General features: G+C 40.4%; 2 protein-coding genes across 3 annotated transcripts in view; one reads left to right on the plus strand and one right to left on the minus strand.

Annotated features, from left to right (window-relative positions):
* The window catches only part of GNAI3 (G protein subunit alpha i3), a 47,668-nt gene extending 44,643 nt beyond the window's left edge, over positions 1-3,025 (plus strand). For both annotated transcript variants that reach the window (XM_086391663.1, XM_086391662.1), the window contains exons 8-9: positions 1,537-1,751; positions 1,842-3,025. In XM_086391663.1, coding sequence (XP_086247789.1) covers positions 1,537-1,727 — 191 coding nt within the window. In that variant the 3' untranslated portion in view covers positions 1,728-1,751; positions 1,842-3,025. The remainder of the gene's footprint in view (positions 1-1,536; positions 1,752-1,841) is intronic.
* Positions 3,026-11,182: 8,157 nt separating this feature from the next.
* On the minus strand, positions 11,183-20,122 carry GNAT2 (G protein subunit alpha transducin 2). The gene is made up of 8 exons (XM_086391665.1): positions 19,942-20,122; positions 18,238-18,280; positions 17,803-17,944; positions 16,698-16,855; positions 14,597-14,725; positions 14,236-14,365; positions 12,045-12,198; positions 11,183-11,513 (listed from the first exon to the last, which is right to left on the minus strand). The coding sequence occupies exons 1-8, from the start codon at positions 20,120-20,122 to the stop codon at positions 11,323-11,325; spliced, it is 1,128 nt and encodes a 375-aa protein (XP_086247791.1). The 3' UTR covers positions 11,183-11,322.
* Between the last annotated feature and the right edge of the window lie 4,066 nt (positions 20,123-24,188).

Genomic DNA, 24,188 nt, shown 5'->3' on the forward strand with positions numbered 1-24,188 from the left:
TTGTATGACTCCTTCTATATGGTATATCCCAAATAGGCAGATCCGTAGAGACAGAAAGCAAGTTATGTGAGTTTCATTTCAACTTAAAAAGTTGAGATATAGTTTTAAAGCCCTGTGCCCTCTCTTTTCTTAGGGAATTTAGAACTGCAGCCTTTGTTAAGAATGAGGAGGAAGATTAGAGTTGGTTAAGTTCATAGAAGGTAGCCAGATTTTAGAATGGGAGAAAAATCTTAAGTAAAGGATTGATGTTAATGTTTCAGCTGGGAATCTTCACACACAGCAAAGAGTTGTCAATATCTTAATCTATTTTTCGGTAGGGGGTGGGGTGAATTTCCAAGCCTGTTTTCCATTGCTGTCATTCTTCTTAAGAATTTTCACATCATGTTTTGGTCATCTGTCTAAATTTTTGCCTTTTCATATTCCTCATGGGGCAGAGAAGGGGGCAGCAGAGGGATGAGATGGTTGGATGGCATCAGTGACTCAGTGGACATTAATTTGAGCAAACTCTAGGAGATAGTGGAGGAAAGAGGAGCCTGGCATGCTGTAGTCCATGGGGTTGCAAAGAGTCAGACATGACTTAGTGACTGAACAACAGCAGCTGCTTTAATTTACAGAGGTTCTGTACATCTCAGTAAATCTTATTCAAGCACCTACCAAGCTATCTTCCTTCCTCTTTTAAAATATTATTGAAATAATAGTCATTTTTTTCTTAAGCTTTCCTTTGTTATTTAGTCTTCTTTATATACTTGGTCGTTGATATTTTTTTGGTCATGCTTCATGTCACTGAAAATAGCCCCTAATTCTCAGGCAACTGTGTGTTGTCTTTGTTGAGTTTCCCTGGCTCTGCAGCCAATTTCTAAGGCTATTCTAAAAACTCACAAGTAGACAAGATTGTTTCTGAAGCAGGTGATTAAGAGTGTTAATTTTAAATGTTATTGAAATAGGGTTACTTTGGATAACCCCCTCTTTGAAGAAATAACAGATTTACTGAGATCTTCACGTACCATAAAATGCACCACTTAAAAGTGTGCAATTCAAACCCCTTCCCATTTGCATCTACTGTATTACCTTTGGTTATTTAAACTATTCCTGTAAGGCTCTGAGGCTACGCTGTTAAAAGTGGATGATTTTGAAAAGAAGCAGGAGTTACCCTTTTGAATTGTTTATTTCAACATTGATCCAAGGAACACAAGTTCTCTTGACTTTTTAAGCAATTGTGTTCTAGAAATGCATCCTCCTATTTCCCTAGTTTCTTTTTATACTTTATAAATTTTTTAGCTAAAAAATGCAAATGAAAGGGAAAAAGGAAAAAAGTTTTGTTTTCCTGGATCTTTCTGATAAGTTTATTGACAATGAGATTGTGCACTCAAGAAACATGTGATTATAGAAAAACCTAATCATTATAGAAAAATAGAAATCTGTTTATTTCAGTTGGGTTATAGTCCCTCTCTCCATAAGTAAATGGTGATGGCCTGACTTAATTGAGTTCAGGCAGCTGTTATAATTTGAACTGAGAATATTGGGTGTCTGCTTCAGGTTCCAACACATATGAAGAAGCAGCTGCGTACATTCAGTGCCAGTTTGAAGACCTGAACAGAAGAAAAGATACCAAGGAGATCTATACCCACTTCACCTGTGCCACAGACACCAAGAACGTGCAGTTTGTTTTTGATGCTGTAACAGATGTCATCATTAAAAACAACTTAAAGGAATGTGGGCTTTATTGAATAGAGTGTGGATGTTAATAAAAGGTAAAACTTTGAACAGTTTAGTTATAGTGCTGTAGTGATGTCTCTTGACTTTGTAAACTTCTTCTAATTACAGCTGTTTTTCTTTTCTAGTTATTACAGTGTGGAGTGTTGAGACCAGACTTCCTTTGCTGCCTCATTGGGCAGCGCAAGCATGAACGGGACCAGGGAATGGCAGCAGCATGCAGAATCCTAGCACTCTTTTAGCACAATCCTCTGTATTAGGGAACTCTTAATTGACACAAGATGCTAAAGTCAGACATTGGAATTGGAGCAACTGTAAAGTATGGTTTGATCATCGAGACATGACTTGGATTTCATAGTCTCAAACGTTTAGGGCAGATGTGAAGTTGAGGTGCTGCATTCCAGAACTTCAATATGTAGCTTACTGTTTTTCTTCTTCCCTCTTGACAAACCACCAGTAGTTCATTTTTTTCAAGTTTTCTTTTTTTTTTCATCAAGGGAAGAATAACTTCACTGAATTTTATTTTTTTGTGAAAGAACCTTTATTAAAACACAAACAATCTTAACTATGCACATAATGTGACCAGATCATCTTGAAAATATTCCTCCTAGTAGGAATTCTTTGTTTATAACTCTAGGTATGGTCAGAATATAATATTTCCATAATAACTTAATTCTTTTCAGTTATTTGGGCTCTGATTATAGGTTTTTTGGATAAAATTTATGTTACTATCCTGCTCAGAGTACCATTATGGTTTCTAAATGGCAATTACATTGAAGAAGTCTATAGTAAGATTCTCTTTTTTTTTTTTAAGCTTGTGGTTGAAGGTTAACCTAGTTTATGCTAATCACCAAATTACTAAATAAATGCTGATGTAGTATGATAAAGTCAGCTTCTTGGATACAGACACACCCAGGGCAGCTGTCAGTTAGAAAAGTATATTGCTAAATTCCAAACAGAACCAATGACTTTGCTGCTACATATCTGCTAAATTGATCACTTTGATTCCTGCTTGTTTGTCTTAGTCATAGGGAGTTCTGTAAAAGATGCCCCATGTTTTCCATCTTCCATTGGCCTTTTCTGTTGAGAAACATCTGAAGTGTATTAAAAGTGCATGCTTTTACTTTGTAAATGTGGTGCCAAATCCCTGTTTGCCATTGTTTTTACTGTAGCAATGTTGATTGTAGTAATCCTTAGTTAGTACCTTGTTTTGCTGAAACTATTGATTTTGGGACTTTTTTCTACTTTGTCGTGTGTACAGATTTTAATCTGTTACAGTTGACAGCAGTATTAAAATGGTGAGTAAAGAGTCCAGGTTTGTTCCTGTTTGTAATTAGTCCTTTCTGGAAATATTTTCTTCTGCTGTTTTTTGCCCCTGCTGAGTGTGCTTAGGCCTTTGTCTGAGAATGGGTTTAGGTAGAAGGGTTCTCTGAAGGTCTTAAGTCTTTTGATGTAATAGTATTGTTGAGTCTTGGCCTGATTGAGGTTGTTATGTCATATCTGTATAAGTGATGCACAGTCAAAACCCATTTTCCAGATTTACATTTTGGTTTTGTGAAGAGCTCTTTTCACCTCAGCCTGCAGGTCCTTTTGTGCAATGTACTGCAAATGTCATTAAATATTGAATGGTCCATTAGGGGAAGGCAAAGGAAGAGAATGCAGTTTGAGCATTCCAAATCAGTAATTTGAGCAGTGCCTTTTGGGGTCCAGTCTTTTTGGATTGGATTCTGTTTCATCTTTTGATGTGACCTTTCAGTAGTTTTAAAAAAATAAGGTTGGTGGTCATCAAAGCTGGTTCAGAAGGCAAGCCACAGCACTTCAGTGCCTTTATTGGTAGGTTTTTTTCTTTTTGCTTTCTTGGGAAAATTTTAACTCTGCAGGTGGTATAACTCTTATTATCTAACAACTTTTTTTTTAGGATTGGCAAAACTGGATCTAAAAGAAAGAAAATTATCAGCTTCAATTGGTGATTGACTTATGCCCACAGTGTAAATAAGGGATAGTTCTTGTTCATTTTGAATATATCTTTTCCTTATTGTATTCTGTGATGTAGAATCATTTGGAAATGAGAACTGGTAGAATGTTACTTTAACTGTAGTTTTTCTATAGTCTGGGCTAGTGGGATCGTGTTGTTGATAACCCAAAACAAGAGATAATCCAAAAAAGTTAATTTAACTTGAAATGCATTTTGTATTTTCATTTGAATATGTCTATCTGATGTGTTAATTTTTTAGCCTTTTCATTAATGAAAAATAGTAATTCTCCACTTTTTTGACTTTACACCATTTACATTTGTCCTATATTTATGTGAGGATCACTTCTTACCCCTCCATCCCAAATAATTTATCAAAATGCACATTCGTTGAGGACACAGTTTCAGTCAGTGGTTTTCAAATATGCCTTCAGTCACAATCACCTGGATCCATCTCAGAGACTGACTCTTGGATGGTGGGCTAGCAGTCTATAATTTTAAAAAGGTGATTTTGATCTGATGAATCTGATGGTCTGCCTTACAAACCACTATTGTGTTTTGAATTAAAAGATCTTTTCTTATAGCAGAACCAAAATGTAGGGATGACACATCATATCTACTAGCCTGGAGAAAAAGGATTGATATTTGTAATCAAAGAAATGAAAAGTTGCCTGTATCTTTTTGGTGGAAAATACTGAAAATTTGTGATGGATCATGTTTCAGAATTTAGTTGGCCAGGCTTTGGACCATCTAAGAAATCAGCACATCTAAGAAAGTTAAAAAATTAAATAACAGTAAATAGCCATTAGCAGGAAGGACTGTAACAGCAGCTTTATTTTGTTGACAGTCACATCTTAGCCACTTGATTAAAACTCTGGGGTGTAAAATTGCCATCTTTAGGCTCCTATGTAAAGAGGAAGTATTCTGCTCCTTAATGGTCAGTCTTAGGGAATAAATAACCTTACAATTTCAGCCTTTCAACAGATTTCACCTCCTGGCGTGAAAATTCTAAGAACTGTTAGAGTTATTCATAAGTGGATCTTGAAGTGCCATTTTCATCTTGGATGGTTTGACTCTAGACCTCTAGTTTAGTGCGTTGTACCTGACGGGTTGTGACTTTTCACAAGGTGCTGCTTTCTAAGAATAGATGGACCACATTTTAAAAACCTGTTCCTTGCCTTGTTCATTTTTTATTCTCTTATGTATTCTATTTGTGTTTTATTTATACACATTTTGGAGTATTTAAAAATAACTGGTGGTTCTTCGAATTTATTTGCTCACCTTATATTCTTAAATTCTAATTTGTGGCCGTTCTCTCTGATTTGTAGCTATAACTTTGTTTGGACCTTGATGGCCTGATCTGACTAGTTACTTTTTTATATTTATCCATTTGCTTAGCATAGTTCTGGCATTTCCTGTTGCAGAGCTCCTTGCTGCATTGGCAGTTACATACAAGGAGAAGTTAAGTTAGTCTCTCAGTCAATCAAAAAGCTGCCTTTGAATGATTTTTTTTTTCCTTTTAGATGTTCAAAAAACAGTGGCCCCTTACTCATTGATACAAACCTAAAATATTAATAGTACTAATTCCTTTTACTGATTCCCTATGAAATCTTTCATATGTAATACTGACTTTAAGAATAAAATTATCTCAGTTTCCCAGTACTACCAGGTAATTTTCTTTTTCCAGTTTAGGCTTCAAAGTACAAATCAGAGATCTGACCTGAACCAGCCACAGGTCTCCTTGTAAACTTATGACTGTCCAAACACAAAAGAAAACCAAGCTGCTTAGAGACCTGGAACTTAGATACCTCTTGCTATCAACTATCAGAAAGTAAAAGATTTAATTTAAGTGAGGCATACTGAAGAATAGACTTCCAGGATGGTCAGGATCCTTGTTCCTTTACCCTTGTCTAGGTTTTGAATTCCCATTACCCCTCACCACCCACCCTCCAGTTTTCTCACAATGTTTTATGAATTACTTCTCCCGAGGAGAGCATATTTCAGAACAAATCAGGGCAAGACAGTTATTTTCTGATACTTTGTCAGGCCTGCACCTGGCTTTATTCAAGGCTTCTCAGGAATAAGAGATAATGTGGAATATTATGCAGCAGCAGATACCTGTGGTGCACGATTAACATGGAGATTCTTTGGCTAACCTCAACTGAATTAAAATGTCCAAACCAGGTCCTGGGAATATGTATTTTTTAAGTAAATTCCTCAGGTGGTTCTGATGTAACTAACCTGGGCCAACATCCTGGGGACAACTGAATAGACCTTATATTAAAGATCAACATGAATAGTAAACAACCTGTAAATCACTAGTGAAAGACTTGAGTTATTTTTTATTTGCAGTAAGTACAAAGCACCTTTTGTACATAACTTAAAGTGCCTTTCACCCAAAAAGTTAGTTTGAGGACTGTTTAGCCAAAGAACATTATTGCATTTTGGATAAGAGTATTTAGTTTTTATACAAAAGTTAGACAAAACAAGAAACTTGGGGTTTCTAAACATTTATTTCATTTATTTCACTCCATTTATTTTCAGTGAAAATAGATACACAAAAGTAAAGATAAAATCCTATAACAAAGATAACTATAATAACATGAATATCCATTTACAGTCGGTAGACAAAGAACAAAACTAGCTATAGGATGAAAGTCTTTTGAGGATGAGGTAGGTAAAGGGAATGAATGATTGAGGAGTTAAACATATATCTCCATATGCCCAGTGGTATATGTTTTCCTTTCCTGAAATCTAGTGGGAATCAACATGATAGGAGAAATAATCAAATATTAGTAAATATACTTATAGAGTACACCGTCTCAGTGTGTTAGCTGTAAGATCATTTACAGCTGGAATATTAAATTCTGTACAACCTTGTTGTACAGATATCCTATCTTACCCCCACACCCCCGGCCATATTCCTTTGGGTTATCCAAACATTTTTACCAAGAGGCTTGTTTATTTGTAAGAGAATCCCAGTGGACATAACAAATTATAAGAAATTACCTGTTTTTTCTAACTGTTCATCTTTGCTTACATAGGATGAAAGGTTCTCTTACGAGATTGGAGAGTTGCTTGATGTGCTGGGTTCTGGTCTTTTCCCTGCTTCCAGCTAGCTATGAAATCTTTCAGTCTTATATCCCTCATCTAAAGACAGACTAAAGTACTCCTTCCAGGTCTGATATACTATAGTTCTGATCAAATAGAAATAACATTAGAAATGTTTCATAAATACTCTTTATGATACTCGAAATTGTACTCTACTCCAAAAAAAAAGTCAGTCTTGAGACAATACCTACAAATGCTCATTGTTGCCGGTTGTCTTTTCTCAGAATCACTTTTCCCTACTCCTTTCAAAAACCTAAAATGAACTAAATTACTACAAATTCAACTAGAAATTTTATTTTGTGAAGCAGGGTGAAAAGGTCTGTAAAAATTTTGCATTTAAATCCAGTTCTTTATTTCTGATTCAAACCAGTGTTTGCTTTTCCATGACCAAAGGGCAGAAAAGTTCCTACAATCTGCAGTTTATCTGTTTGACCTCACAGAGATGTCTTCACACTTCTGCCTAGCAGGATCACCAGAGGCTCTGGCACACTTGCAGTCCCTGGCCCAACACTGAAGTCCTGCTGGAATCTGTGCTCCGGGGGCTGTGCCGGGTAGAGAGGGCAGTGGGAGGTAAGAGCTCTTCACCCTTCACCACCTTCTCCACCCAGCAGGGCCAGCACACTTTGGTCTACGGCATATCTCCAAGTATAGCATGGTTTTTGAAGGTTCTTATTTTTCACCTTGGGGATGGGGCCACCCAGATTTTGACTATTTGGGGTACATGTAGGTTAATTTTTTTTTTTTTTAATCAGAGTAGGAACTATTTTGAGTAAATGTGTCTTTTATATGGTTCTTATACTGAATTTTTGTGGTCATTTTATCCATCCTTTAATTGACAGAAACATAAAAGCACATTTCCAGTTATATTTTTTCTATTATTTTTTTATTGTAGTAAAATGTACATAACATAAAATTTGCCATTTTAACTATTTTTAAGTATATAGTTCAGTAGTATTAGGTACATTCATGTTTTTAGCAGTATCACCACCATCCATCTCCAGAACTTTTTTCATCTTCCCAAACTGAAACTGTACTCATTAAATAATAACTCCTCACTTCCATTCTACTTTCTGTCTTTATAAATTTGACTACTTTAGATTCTTGATATAAGTGAAATCATATTGTTTGTCCTTATGTGTCATATTTTTGTAAGAAAAAAAGCAACTGTCATCAGATTGATATGAAATGGAACTTAATTTACATTTGGCTTACTTTCATCAATGTCTAATCATGCAAGTCAAGGAAAACATGGTCTCTGCCCTCTAAGATACCTTCAGCAAACAAAGCTATTTATATTTTTATTATTTTATACTAATATCACATCCATTTTGAGGCCAGTTTGTATTTAGTTTGGAGATGGTTTTGTTAAATAGCTATGATTTAGAGCTGGCATAATTTAAAAATAACCAAGGACTTGTTTGGGACTAGAAGGAGCTTAGGTGAATGAGAAAATTGACTTTGATGTTACGGTGTTTGGTGGACTGTTGGTATTGTGCAGATAGAAAAACTACTGGCTTTGGATTCAGAAGACCTGTTTTGGAGTTCAAGTTCTGTTACTTTCCAGCGGTGTGATCTTGAAGACACTCTACCTCTCTTGACCTCAGTTTCTTATCTATAAATTGCTAGTGATGGACCTGGAATATTTTGAGTTTCTTCTAGCTTTATCATCCTAAGCATTAAGGTTGCAGTATATGAAAACAGGGTTGAGTATTAGTTTCTAACCTATCTTGTTACAGAAAAGAATTTGTGATGACATAAAATTCAACAGTATAATGTAAATTTAAAATGGATCAAAAGAAGACATATAGACAGCAGAGTGAGTATATGGCATAATTTTGGTTTTAAGCTTTCTAGCAGCTGTTTTATGCAAAGAGAACTTTTCATGGACACAATCAAAATGTCCACGAGATAAAAATAAGCCAGTTGGAAAGAAGTACCAATGTAGTTGTCTCTAATAGTGTAAGGTTTAGGAATCATCTCTGGGTCTGACCAACAGTTAAGCCGCAGTAAGGATTAATAGGCTTTTTGGAAGCCTACCTAGAACATTTGAAGTCACGTCCTCTTAACCTTTATTCAGAGAAGAGCCTGGTGTTTGCTAAGAGCTTTAGGAAATTATTTTGACTTTGTTCTAAGGAACAGATGAGTGGATGACCAAGGCCCCCAATTTTTATTCTGTGTAAACTCACCAGAAGAGTTTTAGCTTGAAAGCATTATAAGATGAATAACCAGATTCTAACCTGAGTAAAGCAGCTATAGAAGTGTTGCTTTTAAGTACTGCTACTTCCCTATCCAGCCTCCAAGATAACTTTTCTGCGAAGTGAATATAATAGGGCATCTTTTGGCTTGTGGGAATCTGTTTATAAACCAGTTAAAAGTTGAGACGTCTACCAGAGCAGAAGAAAACTAAAATATAACTGTGTTTTATTCTGCTATAGATTGTTCTACCATAAGACCTGTCCCACTGACTCTGTTTTCATGCTAGTACTGTAGGGCAAGTTCTATATGAACATTAATAACCAAGGAGTCTGTGTTGGGCTTCTGTAGTTTGACCTATAACCAATTCCTGCCTAGAGTCAAAGATCAAGGAAAAGATAATTTAGAAAAGCAAACAATTTGCCGTGATTTGAGGGTAGGTGGGGTTACCCTACTTGAAGGTGGAATAAATGGGAAAACTACATTTGGGCCTTGAATAGCTAAGATCATAGCTGTAGCAAAATTTTTAACCTGGGGCTTCAGAACTCCAAAGATACAACTGTTGTTGGTTCAGTATGTTGGTTTCCTTTGTAGTTCTCTGAGTTTTGTTTTATGCATTTTGAAGTATCCTGAGAAAGAGATCCCATAGGCTTCATCAGACTGCTAGAGGGATTTATGATACCAAAAGGGAAAAAAAAAAAAAAACACCTCGGAACCCCTATAACTTGAGTTAAAGCAAAGAGGTTAGTGAGCATTAGAGTGTGCCCTTTAGAATAGTCCCTGAACAGTGCTTGGATACAAGAAATCTTGCCCAGATTTTTTTCCTTCGGTTTAAGTTTTTTAATCGGCAGTAGACAGTAGTTTTCCTTATTTCCCTGGTAATTTTCCCAAGTTGGTTTCTTTTCAAAGAATCAAAAAGACTCTTAAATGAATCCAATTTTAACACCTGCAAATTTATTCTTCAGTGTATTTCAAGCTCATATGGCTCTCTAGTATCAATATTGCTAGTAGTAGCCTAAGTGTGAATGTGTTTTTCTGGCAAGGAGCAGATTTTCATTTTAATTGACACTTTCTCTTATATACTAAATCTTGGATGCCAAGAGCTTTCCTCACTAGTAGTTGTAAATGCTAAATCTATACTTGACTTCACCACCTCCTGTCAAGATAAATACAAGCTTTGTTTCCCCTCAAAGGAGTTCAAGGGATAATTTAATTGTTGGCCTGTTTGGGGAGATGTTGTTTTCAGCCAGGCATCACATGGATCCAACTGCAAAAATTTTCAGTGCCTAAAGCAAAATCAGCTGCCTTTTTTGTTCTGAAACATGTAGCAGTTGAAATGAGGATTTTAGGATTGCTCACTTGTTCTAAATTCTGTGACAGAGAAGTAGCAGCGACACAATCATTAATACTCCAAGTGGGAGTGTGTTCTGTCCTCCAGGTTCATTCAGAAAGTGTCTTATATAGCTGAGAGAGTTACTTAGATAAGTATCCCTGTACTTACAGAGATATAGGAACACAGCTTGGCAGTTTGGGAGCAGAGGGATAATATGATTTAATGAAAATCATTTTGGGGAACTCCCTGACGGTCCAGTGGTTAGGACTCTGACCAGGGCCTGGGTTCAATCCCTGGTTGGGGAACTAAGATCCTGCAAGGCAAGCCATGTGGCCAAAAAAACAGAAAAAAAACAAAACAAAAAAAAAACTGGATGTGTGCCTTAGAGCTCACAAACTGACATCCATCTGGTGATTCAGATCTCTTAGCTAAGGCACATAAAGGTCTTATAGTAAAAAAGGGTGGTAGGTTTATTGAAATTCTGTTTTTAACTAATTTAAGTTTTTTTGCAGATTGCAGGGAAGGTTTGCTTTTTTGTTTGGGATAATTCATCTAAACTTTGGTGTTGAATTTCATTAGTGGGAGCTTTAACATAGAATTTCTTTGTGTCACCACACAGTTTTTATGTGCCTGCCTTCAGTTATGTTTGTGATCATTAAAGTAACCTTGTGAAGTAGTAGAGAAGTTACCTTCATTTTATAGATGAGGGACTCAAGGCTCAGACAAATGAAATATTTACATTTTTGCATCAATAGTAAGTGGCAGAGCCAATAATGGATCCTGGGTCTTCTGATTTCCTGGTCCTGCATTCTTTAAACTGTGCTAACTATCCCGCTTTTAAAAGAACAAATGAGACACAGTTGCAATCATACATACTCCATTTCCAAGGGAGGATGGATTCATTCTTATGGATTCAATAATATATTGACCTTAAATTTTCTGCTTAAAATTAACGAGATTCGGAGCCTGTTTATAGAACATACTTGAGGAATGGTGAGAACTAGAAGAGTCCGCAGTCCTTGAGGTTTTCTTTGATGATAATATCTGTAACTGCATCAAATACAAATTTGACATTCTGTGTATCTGTAGCACAGGTCATGTGACTGTAGATTTCTTTGACATCTTTTCTCATGTTGAGGTCAAGGAACTGACTCTTGATATAATTCCCTGCATCCTCATAAGAGTTGTTCCCTGGTTTTCCAGAAAAATAGTGAAGAAGTGGGATAAATTAGGCTTTCTTAGTTGCTCACTTACTTTTTAAGTGACTGATTTGATCCTCAAAATGTGTTAGACAGTTGTGGTTGGGGGTTTAGTTTTGGAGGGTGGGTCCTCTCCTCTCTTGCACTCCAGTGTTTCACACTTGAGCAAAGGAATTGAGGAGAGAGGTGTCTCTGTCTCTTTAGACACCTTTGATTTCTGGCAGGTATCATTTGAATAATCAGCAGTTCATCTGCATTTAATGTCTGCTGTATTCCAGAGATACCTGAATTTAAACCTCTAACTGAATACTCCAGTTTCTCAGGTTAGACATCCAAATACCTCTTGGACATCATAAAACACATAAGACAATGTTAAAGAGATAAGGGATCATCAACTCAGCAAAGCAAAGGAGTTAGTACTCCTTAAATACAAGTTCCTTAGTATAGGAACTTCTTGGTATAGGAAATGAGGCAATTGCCTATCATTACTATGAAAGAATTGTCTCTAGCCTTTGGCACTTACCATCATACTCTGGAAAACAAATGCTGAGATGGACTTTCTTGATTTTTTCCTCAAAGAGATCCTTCTTGTTGAGAAAGAGGACAATGGAAGTGGCCGCAAAGAACTTGTGGTTACATATGCTGTTGAACAGGTGCAGTGACTCATGCATACGATTCTAGTGAGAGGAAATACCATCAGAAATATCAGATTGGGCTAATGGCATACCTGTGTGCTTCCTGTTGTTGCTGTCCTTGAAGAGACCTGCATTCCAAATGTAAAAGGAAAGATAGGGAACAGCTTATCTCCATTTAGTGTGGTAGAGTAGATGCAAAGAGATCTGACTTCCTTCTGATCTTTGTATCAGCTGTATGATTTGGAGGAAATTACTGAGCTTTTCTGAGTCTGTTTCCCTATTTCATAGGATTATTATGAAAGTTAAATGAGATCGTGTGTTTGTAGTGTCCATGGTGATGATGTTGTTTAGTCACTAAGTCATGTCTGACTCTTTGCAACCCGATTGACTGTAGCCCTCCAGGCTCCTCTGTCCATGGGATTTCCCAGGGAAGAATACTGGAGTGGGTTGCCATTTCTTTCTCCAAGTGTCCATGACAGTAGCTGGCATATCGGTGTACAATAAATGTTTTGGAAATCTTTGGCAGCCAGGGCACAGGTAAGGACTTTGATATCCTTAAGGCTGCTGATTCAGGGTTGAAACTGGGTGCCAGTTAACATGTGTCCACTTCCATCTCCAGGATGATTTTGATAGGTTTCTGTTAGACAGTCCTAGATCTCGGTTTGGGTAGGAATATAATAGGGATTATTTGGCCCTAGTGCCAAATGGTAAGGGCTAAAAAATTTTCCAGTGCCACACCACAAGCACTTCTGCCTTGTTTCTTTTTCTGATCGCCACTTGGAATGAGTGAGAAGTAGTGCTGTTACCTGCGGAGTCCAGAGGTTACCCAGTGCCCCCAAAGCAGCCTTTTTTTTAGGGAGCAGGACTTTAGGGTCTTGGAATGTGCTCTTAGCTGACTTGGGCTCAATCTTTTCACCTGATAAAACAAATATAATTTGTAACCTTCGCTCATTGCTAACACTCCTACAAAATCCTTTAAGACCTTGTAAACTTTAAGGTTAAGGACAGAAGAGTTCTTGGAAAATGAATGGCTCTCTAAGACATTTTGGCTAGAGGATATTCAGAGTGCTGTAATGTGAACCTGAGGCACTAAGGAGAAGGCAGAAGAACTGGAGCAGGGGCTCGGAGGGTAGAAGCTTTGTCTTCTGTCAGTTCCCTGTGGGCCTCCATTTGTGGAGCAGATGTTTATGTGAATTTGGGGTTTTCCATGCCTTTGACATCTCTGTCGAGGAGCCTGGTGGGCTGCAGTCCATGGGATCACTAAGAGTCGGACACGACTGAGCGACTTCACTTTCACTTTTCACTTTCATGCATTGGAGAAGGAAATGGCAACCCACTCCAGTGTCTTGCCTGGAGAATCCCAAGGACGGGGGAGCCTGGTGGGCTGCCGTCTGTGGGGTCGCACAGAGTCGGACATGACTGAAGCGACTTAGCAGCAGCAGCAGTCTAAAACTCGGATGCTACCTGGATGGGCTGACAGTATTCTACAGAGCTTCTGTCTTGTAAAACTCTGTAGGCTCAAGAGAACCACCCTCAGGTAGTTCTCCAGCTGCCAATTTAAGTGGCATGTGAGAAACCTGGTTTGCCAGTCTCTCTGTAGTCCTGTTGACACGGAGTATATATTTAGGCTTCCAAGTGAGTTTACTAGTTCAACCCTTCTATCAAGTTGCGTAAAGATGCACATCATACACTGTTCTGCTCTGTCATTTTCACCTCCTTCACTTCCATAGGCAGCCTGCGAGAGTACCAAGTGTAACTCTTTTGCTTTGCCAAGTTAATGATCACTTATCTCTCTAGTACTCAGTTTCTTTGATGAACTGTTTGATGTCCCAAGTAGTACTTGGATGTCTTATCTGAGACCAAGCTCTCAGTAAATCTGGACCTCTAAAGTGCTAACCTAGAACCTGCAGAAGAAGTATTTCTAGAATTATTTGCCTAAGACATCGATTGCTAGAAAACTGCTCAACTATTATTGTTAGCGGAGATCACCCAGGTTGGGCCATTGGAGTGACACAAAGCTTAGAGGAAGGGTCATGGGGGATCGATCTATCAAAGCTGCTTGGTGCAAAAGTCACTCACCACTTCGTCATCTTCCACCAGCACCATATCATAGGCGCTGAGGGCTGCACAGAAAATGATGCAGGTGACTCCCTCAAAGCAGTGGATCCACTTCTTTCTCTCTGATCTCTGCCCTCCCACATCAAACATCCTGAGAGAAAAAACACCTGTTCTTAAATGTATACCCAACGTATGACCCACATGCACTTGGTATTTACCCCAGAGAGATGGCCATCTTGGGGCCAGTTAGCAGTAAGATGGGAAGTGGAGAGGAAAGGGGGGGAAGTAGTAGTAGTTCAGACTGGGCTTTAGTGAAGGCCAAGAAGCATTCCTATTCCCCCTTTGGGGTATCTGACATGTTCTGAGGGAACAATGTACTCACCTGAAGTTTAAGTCCTTGACAGAAAACTTAGTCTCAATGATGCCTGTGGTTTTGACTCTGGATCGTAGCACATCTTGCTCATTAGGGAGGTAGTCAGGGGCCGTAATTTGGTCTAATTGATTCAGGTAGCTGGAGAAAAGGGATTGTCAATTGATATAAAATTTTCCACAGCCGAAGTCAAGAAGGGTGAAGAGTGTTACCCAAAGGCATATAACTGTAATATGGTGATAGAACCAGCACGAGAATCTGTATTATTAAATCTAGGAGTGTTTACTTCAAACCCTTTTCATGTATCCTTACAAAAGGAAGTTAGGTCATCAGATAACTTTTCCTTATGTTTCATCTGACTACAAAGTTTTCTAGACTTTTGAATGAGACTTGGTGGTTTAAATCAAGGGTCCCCAACCTCTGGGATCTAATGCCTGATCTGAGGTGGAGCTGGTGTAATAATTATAGAAATAAAGTACATAATAAATGTAATGCACTTGAATCATCCTGAAAGCATCTCCCCCTGTGCCCTGGGTCCGTGGAAAAATTACTTCCATGAAACTGGTCCTTGGGAGCTGCTGGTTTAAATGGGTGTCAAAAGTTCTATTAGGAAGCAGGAGTAGATTAAAAGGGATTTCAGAAACATATGAGACATGAACCAGTGCAATGCATAGACGTTGTATATCAAGTTGGAGGGGAAACATTTGAGATAACTGAAGAAAGTTGAATGAACATTGACTTGGATATTTGATGACATTAAGGACTTACTGAATATTTAGGTGTGATAATGATGTGACTTTTTTTTTAGGAATATATTTTTAGAGATACATAATGAAATTTTTAGGATGAAATGGTATATCTGAGTTTACTTCTAAATAATCTAGTGGGGAATGGATATAAAATGAAACAAGAGTCGGCATCAGTTGGTGACTGCTGAAGCCAAGTGATTGATTGTATTCTTTTGTATATGTTTGACAGTTACCATTAAAAGTTAAAAAAAAAAAAGACATATATGAAGTGCGATGACAGAGAAAGAAGAAAAGTAAAGGTTTTTTTTTATATGCCAGGCCTTTTCACATTTAAGTTCTCATTTAACCTCATAAACCTTCAGGTTTCATATCCCATTTTCCAGATGAAGAAAAGATCCAGAAAAGTTAAATAACTTGTCCAGGACAAGAGGCATTGTGGGTGTATTGTAAAAAACCTTCAACTCTGTGGTCAGATAGACCTAGATTTAAATCCTAGCCTCTGCCATTTATCTGTGTGGCTTTGGGTAAGTTAATTTATTTCTCTGAACCTCAGTTTTTTTCCTCTATAAATGGGACTGATAAAAACTACTATCTACCATGAAGATATATTGTGCAGATTAAATGAGAAGATGTACCTAATGCACTGAGCAGTGTCTAGGCCTGAGTGAGGGCTAGAGGGACAGTAAATGATAACTTTATTATTAGACCAGGTGATAGAACAGTGGCTAAATCCGGATCTTTTTGATGCTGAAGCTTATGCCCATCTGTGAGACCGTGCTGTCTGTGTAGGATTGATACTCTGTCTACCTTATATTTTGGAAGCAGCTTTGCAAAGTTGGTGCTTTCTAACCCCTGACCTTTGCCGTGGCAGTTTGTGTCCTTTGGCACCTTGACATAAGATACTAGGGGTGAAGGAGAGTTTAGGTTAGTGACTTAAGTAGAGCCTGTGTTGCACTAAAAGGGCCATCATGAATCATGTCTCCTAAAGGAGTATATGGCAGAACTGTAGGACTGTATTAGTATTCATGATTCTGAAAGAAGAGGCTCTGTGTTTGACTTAAGACAGGGACTGAGGCTGTTAACAGAGCATCTCTGTTTTGGATTTTGAGTCTTCAGCTTTGTAGGCTGCAGTGGACCAGTGTTAAAGCAATAAATACAGAGTGAAGGGAACTGGGGCAGAGGTCTCAAAGGCATTAAATTCAGAGCATAGTAAAACACTGTTCAAAGCCTAACAAGACAGGTATACAGGCTGAATTCAGTCCTTGGGTCTCCATTTTTCAGGGCCGGAAAATTTCAACTGGCTGAGATTTCTCCCAGAATGTTGCTGACACTTCATCCCACCCTGCCCCCAGTCACAGTCTTACTAAGATGCTGAGTCATTGAGCTGGTACTCTGCAGCTCTGTCAAAGCAGGCTTGCACCCCACCATCCTTCCACAACTTCCTGATAACCTCCACTAGCTCAGGAGGCATGGTGCCCTCTTCAATGGAGTCAGCCAGGTTGTTGAGCTGTCGCCCATTATCCTGTAAGGCAGAAACCAGGATCAGAATTACATGGGAGTAATGACTTTCCAGGAGGCTTTTGGGAATTCTGAAAGGAAAGCATTTTGCATTCTGTCAAAGCCTCAGGTGGAGGCGGTTTCGACAAAGATTCTAAGTGAACACGCTGATGAGTTTCTGAGGGTGCTTCTGCGATGTGGAGGGTGGCAGTTCATCCAGCCCTGGGATGTCTGGTGGATAGCAGAGATCCCAGAGGCTTCCTCTGAGGTGTTTTCATCTTCCATCCTTAGTCCAAATGTGGGGGTCCTGCCAGGAAATGTGGGTCCTCTGCCTCAGGGAGATTGGTTTAAAGACCAGACTGACCATGAAGTGGACAAGATGGCAGACAGGAACTCAACCTCTTTGTTTCTTCAATTATTCAAATCTAGGAAAACGATAATACTTGAACTAGGGATTTAGCTTATGAAAGTTCCACACTCAAGGCATAGAACCTGAGGGGAGCAATTTAAATGGTAAAATAAGACAAAAAGGCAGAGGAAGCTGAGAGCAGATTTTTTAATGAACACTTACTAAGGTAAGAACTGCATGCTTTGCTAGGGCTGAAGTAAAGATTTGAAGCTCAGCAAATGAGCTTCCCTAGTGGCTCAGATGGTAGAGAATCTGCTTGCCAATGCAGGAGACTGAGGTTCAATCCCTGGGTTGGGAAGATCTGGAGAAGGGAATGGCAGCCCACTACAGTATTCTTGCCTGGAAAATCCCATGAGAGAGAAGCCTGGTGGGCTACAGTCCATGGGGTTGCAAAGAGTTGGTCACGACTGAGGGACTAGCACTTTCACATTTTTCAAGTGGGATTTTTGTGACATAAACCTTTTTCTGATGCACGTTTTCTCATAGCTTGTTGGCCACTGGTCTGTTTCTTCTCCTCATTAGCCTTTCTTTCCACTCTTAACCATATACCATTAACCACGTACCACACAGCTCGCTTCAGCATAGTCAATGCCCAGTGTGGGCATGGCCCGGATGATAGCCAAGATGGATTGCAGCACATTGCCGTAGATGATGGCCTTGTACTCCAGGCATTCTTCTGGCGAATAGCCATCCTGATGAATAATCCTGCAAGGGGAAGACACCCAGCCATTAGTTGGACCTAAATAACCAGACCTAAGGGATTGTGAATTGGGGGGGATTTAAAGGATTCTAAGAACCCAATCTCTCTATTCATACTGCTGTCCCAGAGTGGAGAGTGAGGGACACGGGGCATGAAGATAAGGGACATTGGGAATAAGGTCCTTTATATTCTTTACATCTGGGTTCCTAAAGGCTTTAAAGAGCCCTTTATCCTCGACCTCTACTGATTCCACTGACTTCACCCTACCTCAGTCCTGTGGGGCTTTGTTCCTACTCACTTCATCTGTTTGACGATAGTGCTCTTTCCTGACTCCCCAGCACCTGCAGGGAGAAATGCTTATGCTTCAGATTTCCACCAGTTCTCCCCAACCCTCCAGTGGATGGCCTGTGAGAAGTCTAAGCCACTGCTCACTTGGGAGCCTTTTTAGGGGAGAACATACAGGGATGCTTACTACCTCAGTTTGTACCAGCCTTGAGCTCAGGCCATTTGATCTGGGATTGGAGGAGAGTTTCTTAGCGTCTGCATTGTTGACATTTTGAGTGGGTGAGTTTTCTGTGGAGGGCTGCCCCGTGCCCCCTGGCCAATACCCACTAGGGCCCAGTAGCATTCCACTCTTCCAGTTGTAACCACCAGAAATGCTCTTGACGTTTCCAGATGTCTTGCGGTAGGGGTGCAGGTGTGCAAAACCTTGTTGAGAACCACTGATAGATTCAGGCAAATTCCTTCCACACAGTTTTCCTTTGCCTGTTTTTTCTCAGGAGTGATCTTGGAGCAGGATTGTGGAGAACTCAATCACTTCACTGAAACACTTTTTATTATCTTGCTATTTCCCTCACTGATTAAAATGTTCTTATATCCTCATTCACACTTCACTCTCCCTCCATCAAAAACCGCATACCCTTCAACCCTCTCCCCCAGTCTATACTATCCCTGATGCCTTAATACCCGCCCCCGCCGCCCTCCCCCACCCCCCCCCCCCACCCCCCGCCCTTCCCCACTCCACCACTTATCCTGTGCTTGGTTCCTCTAAGCTTCTTATCCTGAATGTAGAAGAAAGCTGCTTAGGCTTAAAAGCTCGCTCAGTGGCCTTGCTGTCTCTTTCCCCTTGGTAGCCTCCTGGGCTCCTTGAGTCTACTTAGAGAGGTGTGCTTTTCACTGTGTCCTTAGTGCTGTGCCACAGATCAGCTGAGGAAAAGGAGGCACCTTAGCTTGGGGCTCTAGTTCCCAGGCACCTCGTGGGCTTGGACACCCAGCCAGCCAGTCTTCTGCTATAAAGATCTTAGCTGCTCCAGCTTGCCTACCTAGAATCTACTACCACTGGGGCTTTTTCTAGGCCAGGTTTCCCAAACTCTGTTGTCTTAGTTCTGTTTACAGCCATGATCAGTTTCTGACTGACTGGGGTGCTTTTCTTTTTTCAGCACAAACCTGTGATCTGCTTAGGAGCTCATCAAGCTCCTGAGCCTCCCATCTGGCAGGGGCTTTAGAGGCAATCACGGAATAGAAAGCCAGGAAAGGACTTCTGTAAAGACTCCATTCCTTCCCACTCAGGGCTCCCCACTTCTAATGTTTTTAAAGATTTCTTTTTTTACTGGAAGCAAGGAGAAGGAACCAGTAAAAATCATATTCCTGAGTCTACATAACACTAACTATATGGTAGAACTTCTCTATCCTTTGAGTTCATTGACTCAGAGTTCTCTGACTGCAGACTTAGTTAAGTGTCTTCGAGCCCAGAGTTCATGGTAGTTGCTAAGCTGTTAGGTGTTAGGTTTGGTAGATTTGGAGATGGGTGGGTCCACCCTGGCCCTTGCACTGTTCCTGGTTCAAGGAAGAGCAAAATGATTCCAGAGCAACTTTGGTAGAACATCTTGGGGTGGCTGTGCTCAGCCCTAGAGCTCCTGATCCCCTAGCCTGAGACTGCATGGGGGAAGGACAAATAACCTTCCATCCCTCCTCCCCACGTGGCAGGCTAGAGCCCACCTACCATCCAGGATAAGCGGGAAGGAGCAGTACCTTCTCCTCTGGCTCATCGTCCCATCTCGCTCACCCAGCAATAGCAGCTTGACAGTCTTGGCTTCCTTGTCAGCATCCTCCTGCAGCTTCTTTTCTAGCTCTTTGGACCTCTTGGCCAGTTCTTTGTCCTCGGCACTGGCTCCACTCCCCATCTTTCATCCGTCTCCTCCTCAGCAGCTTTCTCCAGCCCTTAAGCTTCTCCTCCAGGGTTTCCTATCTGAGAGATGGGAAGATAAGGAAAAATAAATTGGGATCGAGTATCAGTTTCTTAGTCCTTCTAAAAAGCCAGTCTGTAGGGAGCTGGGTGAAAGAGCAGGTGCTGTGTGGCACCCTGCCTGCCTTGCCTGAGACTCCCTATCCCAGCCGCAGACCTACTTAAGTCTAGGGATTGTAGCCTTTATATCTAGCGGTGTGATGGGCTAAACCAATTAAGAGCTCAGTATGACAAAGGGCAAAGACTCAAGTGTTTCCATAACTAGGGAAATTATGTCCTGGATTCTGACAGAGGAGGTTGGCATGCAGATACTGGAACTGTCTGGAGTAAGATAATGGTTGGCTCCATACTTTGGAAGGGCTGATCTCCTAAAAGTCTTTTCCTAGATACACTTGCATAGAGCTAGAGATTAGAGGTGCAGAGGAAGCTCTCCCCATGTTGTGACTCCAGAGTTCATGGTTTCAAGGCATCAAAGCACTGCTTCCATCATAGCAGGCCGGTTCCTGGCAAGGAATCTGTTTAAGGGTTTGCCCTTTTTTGGAAAGATTAGAAATGTTCCCTCCAGCTCCTCCAGTGGCTGCTGCACTAGGAAGCTATTAGCATTCCTTTATGTTGGCGTGTCTCTTTTTACATCCTCCTGTTATTACCAGTTAATCACTTCATTATTATCGGTTTTACAAATGGGTTTCCCCAGACCGAATTCCTCCCCTTGGAGGTCAGGTACCAAATCTGATTCATCTTTGAATACTTCAGATCTTGTGGTTTATTTGTGGATCCTCCATGATGGTTTGATGGATGAAAAAAGGAAGGAAAATGAGTATATGGTAGAGAGAATGGGGATGGTGGTGGTTTATTCACTAAGTTGTGTCTGACTCTTGTGACCTCATGGACTGTAGCCTGACAGGGTCCTCTGTCCACTGGATTCTCTAGGCAAGAATATTGGAGTGGGTTGCCACTTCCTTCAGGGGCTCCCCAACCCAGGAATCAAACCAGGGTCTCCTGCATTGCAGGCAGATTCTTTACCACCTGAGCTATGAGGGAAGCCCAAGAATGGAGCTGCTTACCCATTAAACTCACCTGAGGCCTATCTTCACTTGGTGCGTGAACTTGGTATTTATTGTGGAGGGTTTGTGTTGCCTCACATAACAAAGTGCTTCTTTGGAAACTAGACTTCTAGCCTCTGGCTCTTCAAACGTCAGAGCAACCCTTCCTCTGGCTCTCATCCCAGCTGCCCCTTCCTAGGGAGAAATGAGAGTGTGGCATCCTAAAGCTGCCTCCCAGACATATTGAAGACTCTCCATTGGTCATCTTTCTCTAGGCCAATAATTTAAGTTTACTTAAATGAGTTGCTGTGGAAGCTCCTTAGAAGGACATACTGTAGAATATCGCTACCCAAAGTGTTGTGCAAGGCCCCGCACACATCACCAGGGAGCTTCTTAGAAATGCAGAATCTTAGGGCTTAGCACAGACCTTCCGATTCAGAACTTGAATTTTAACAGGATCACAGGAGACTGTAAGGATGCTAAAGATTGGAAAGCTCTGCCCTAGGGAGTACGAGAGAACCATTTTTTCCCCCTCAGACTGGCTAAATCATAAGTATTACCTGGGATGTTTGTTTCTGTATTTCATCAAATATTAGATGGCACTGATTGAAAGATCATTCTGATTTCAAAGATGTTAATACGTACATGTTTTTAAAAGAGTGTGTTTTTGAATCAATAAGTTCCAGTTGTTGTTATTGTTTAGTTACTAAGTTGTGTCTGACTCTCTTGCATCCCCATGGACTGTAGCCTGCCAGCTCCTCTCTTCTTGGAATTTCCCAGGCAAGAATACTGGAGTGGGTTGCCATTTCCTTCTCCAGCAGATCTTCCTGATTTCGGGATTGAACTCACATCTCCTGCATTGGTGGAGAGGGTTCTTTGCCACTGAACCACCAGGGAAGCCCTGTGTTCCAGTAGTAATGCCAACCCCAGAGCCTGAGAAACCGTATTCTAAATTAACAGAGTTTGAAAAATCCTGATCTAGAACAGTGGTCTCAGCGTTTGGTATAGATTGGAATTTACCCAGAAAGCCTTTTAAAAAATACTGATTTAATGAGTCTAGAGTGCAGTCCAGGCATGAAGAGTTTAAAAATTTCCCAGGTGATTCTAACATACAGCCAACGTGGAGAGCCACTGACCTTGAAGGATTTAACTTGCTTATTCCTCTTACAGTGGAATTGTGAAGCAGTGGCCAGGTAGACTGAGAAAGTGGGAGGTAGAACCTAGGTCTCCTTGCCTGCCAGGTACTCTAAGCCATCCTTAATCATCATCTTTCTTTCTACTGCTTCTTGCCTGCATATCTGAGAAGCCCTGGGCCTTGGGCCCAGACTCTTGGGGCTGATGAAGAAGAAGGCACTCAAGGTGCCTTCCACAGTGATCATCTTTTCCCAATCAGAAATTGGCAAGTGCTTACTGAGGGAAAACAGAAGAGTCTTTGAAATTGTTACTGGCTTGGAATCTTGGCTATAAAGTTTCAGTAATTATACCTCACCAGCCCTGCCTAACCTACCCACAGTATCGACAACGTATACCCAGGGCAGAGCTGTGCTGCAGCCTGCACTGTTCAGAGCAAGGGACCGCTGGGAGCTGGGCTAGACAGTTTACATGGTTCATCTTGGTTAACTCATGCTAACTTCAAGGTAAGTGCTCTTGTCCCCAAATTACAGACCAGATAACTGCGACTTGAGGGTTAAGTATCAATAATTTGTTCAAGGTCATATAGCTTAGTAAACAGACCAGGGGATCTTTATTTCCACTGCCCCATAAAAGCAGCCACTGAAAGAATGTTGGGCAAAAAAGACAGGCAAATGCATGAGCTCAATAACGGCCGCACTTGTATTGTTAAAGGAACCACTAATTTGTTTCACAAATGGGAAAAATGTTTATGCTTGTTCCTTTTTCATCTGGATTTCCCTGGTGTCTCAGACGGTGAACAATCTGTCTGCAATGCAGGATACCTGGGTTCAGTCCTTGGGTTGGGAAAATCCCCTGGAGAAGGGAAAGGTTACCCACTCCAGGATTCTTGCCTGGAAAATCCCATGGACAGAGGAGCCTGGGGGATACAGTCTGTGGGTCGCAAAGGGTCAGACATGACTGGGTGACTTAACACTTTCACTTTCTTTCTCATCTACCACCTCTGCAAACTTCTGTGCTGCTTCTGCTTGTTTCCTAGCTTGCTGGGCTCTCAATGTCCACTACTAACCTGAGTAAGGGAACTCCTGTACCTCGCCTGCCCTCTTAATTGTGTAGACCTGCTGCTGTACATGGACCACCATGATGCTTCCTGTCTCCTGTCTTCAGCTCCTGTGCCTTTCCTGTGGCTCTTCTCCTTTATTATTGCATTTAGGTTTAATGTCCTGATGGAGTCAGTAAAGCATGTAGGTGTTATTCCCATTTTAGAGGTAGTGAACTGAAGCATGGAAAGGTGATCCTTTCCATGTTAATAAACAAGTTAGAATCAGCCAGAGCTCAGGTGTCCTAGTTCATAGCCCTTATAACTGAAACAAAATTTTTATCTTCTTTAGCAACAACTTTACTGTTTGAATATTTGCATAACCAAATTATTCTGAATGAAAGAAAAAAAATCATCATTTTCCACTTAAGTCCTGCTTTCTGAGTTAAAAGGAAATCTCAATATCTGTCTTATACCCAGTGGTAGGGATTGTGGGTAAAGCCTTATCACCCAGCTGGAGTTTGGGGGCAGGGCCATGAAGAAGGAGGAACTTCCTTCAGGACCTTACAGTCCAAAGGAAGAGATGGTGTAAATTCACAGAGAAACAACATAGTTAAAGGAACACTCCAGCTAATGCTGGAGAATTCAAAGCTGTTTAAAACCTAGCCTCGATTTCTGGTAGGAAAGACAATTAAACACACATCTCACTGGCAGATGGATAAATTCTATAGTAGAAGAAGGGAGGAAAATTATAGACTTTCAGCAGAAAAGCAAAACAACAGAAATGGAGG

This window comes from Bos grunniens, chromosome 3 (assembly GCF_055505025.1).
Source record: "Bos grunniens cultivar Pamir isolate PY7600 chromosome 3, Bosgru_T2T1.0, whole genome shotgun sequence".
In the NCBI taxonomy this organism is placed as follows: Eukaryota; Metazoa; Chordata; class Mammalia; order Artiodactyla; family Bovidae; genus Bos; species Bos grunniens.

Excerpts from the sequence above, each read along its gene's own strand:
- GNAT2 (XM_086391665.1), bottom strand. The coding sequence starts at position 20,122 with ATGGGGAGTGGAGCCAGTGCCGAGGACAAAGAACTGGCCAAGAGGTCC. Across the intron at positions 17,945-18,237 it reads ACTATCGTCAAACAGATGAA|GATTATTCATCAGGATGGCT; the intron begins GTGAGTAGGAAC and ends TTCCCCTTGCAG. Across the intron at positions 11,514-12,044 it reads TTGTTTTCCAGAGTATGATG|GGAACAACTCTTATGAGGAT; the intron begins GTAAGTGCCAAA and ends CTGGAAAACCAG.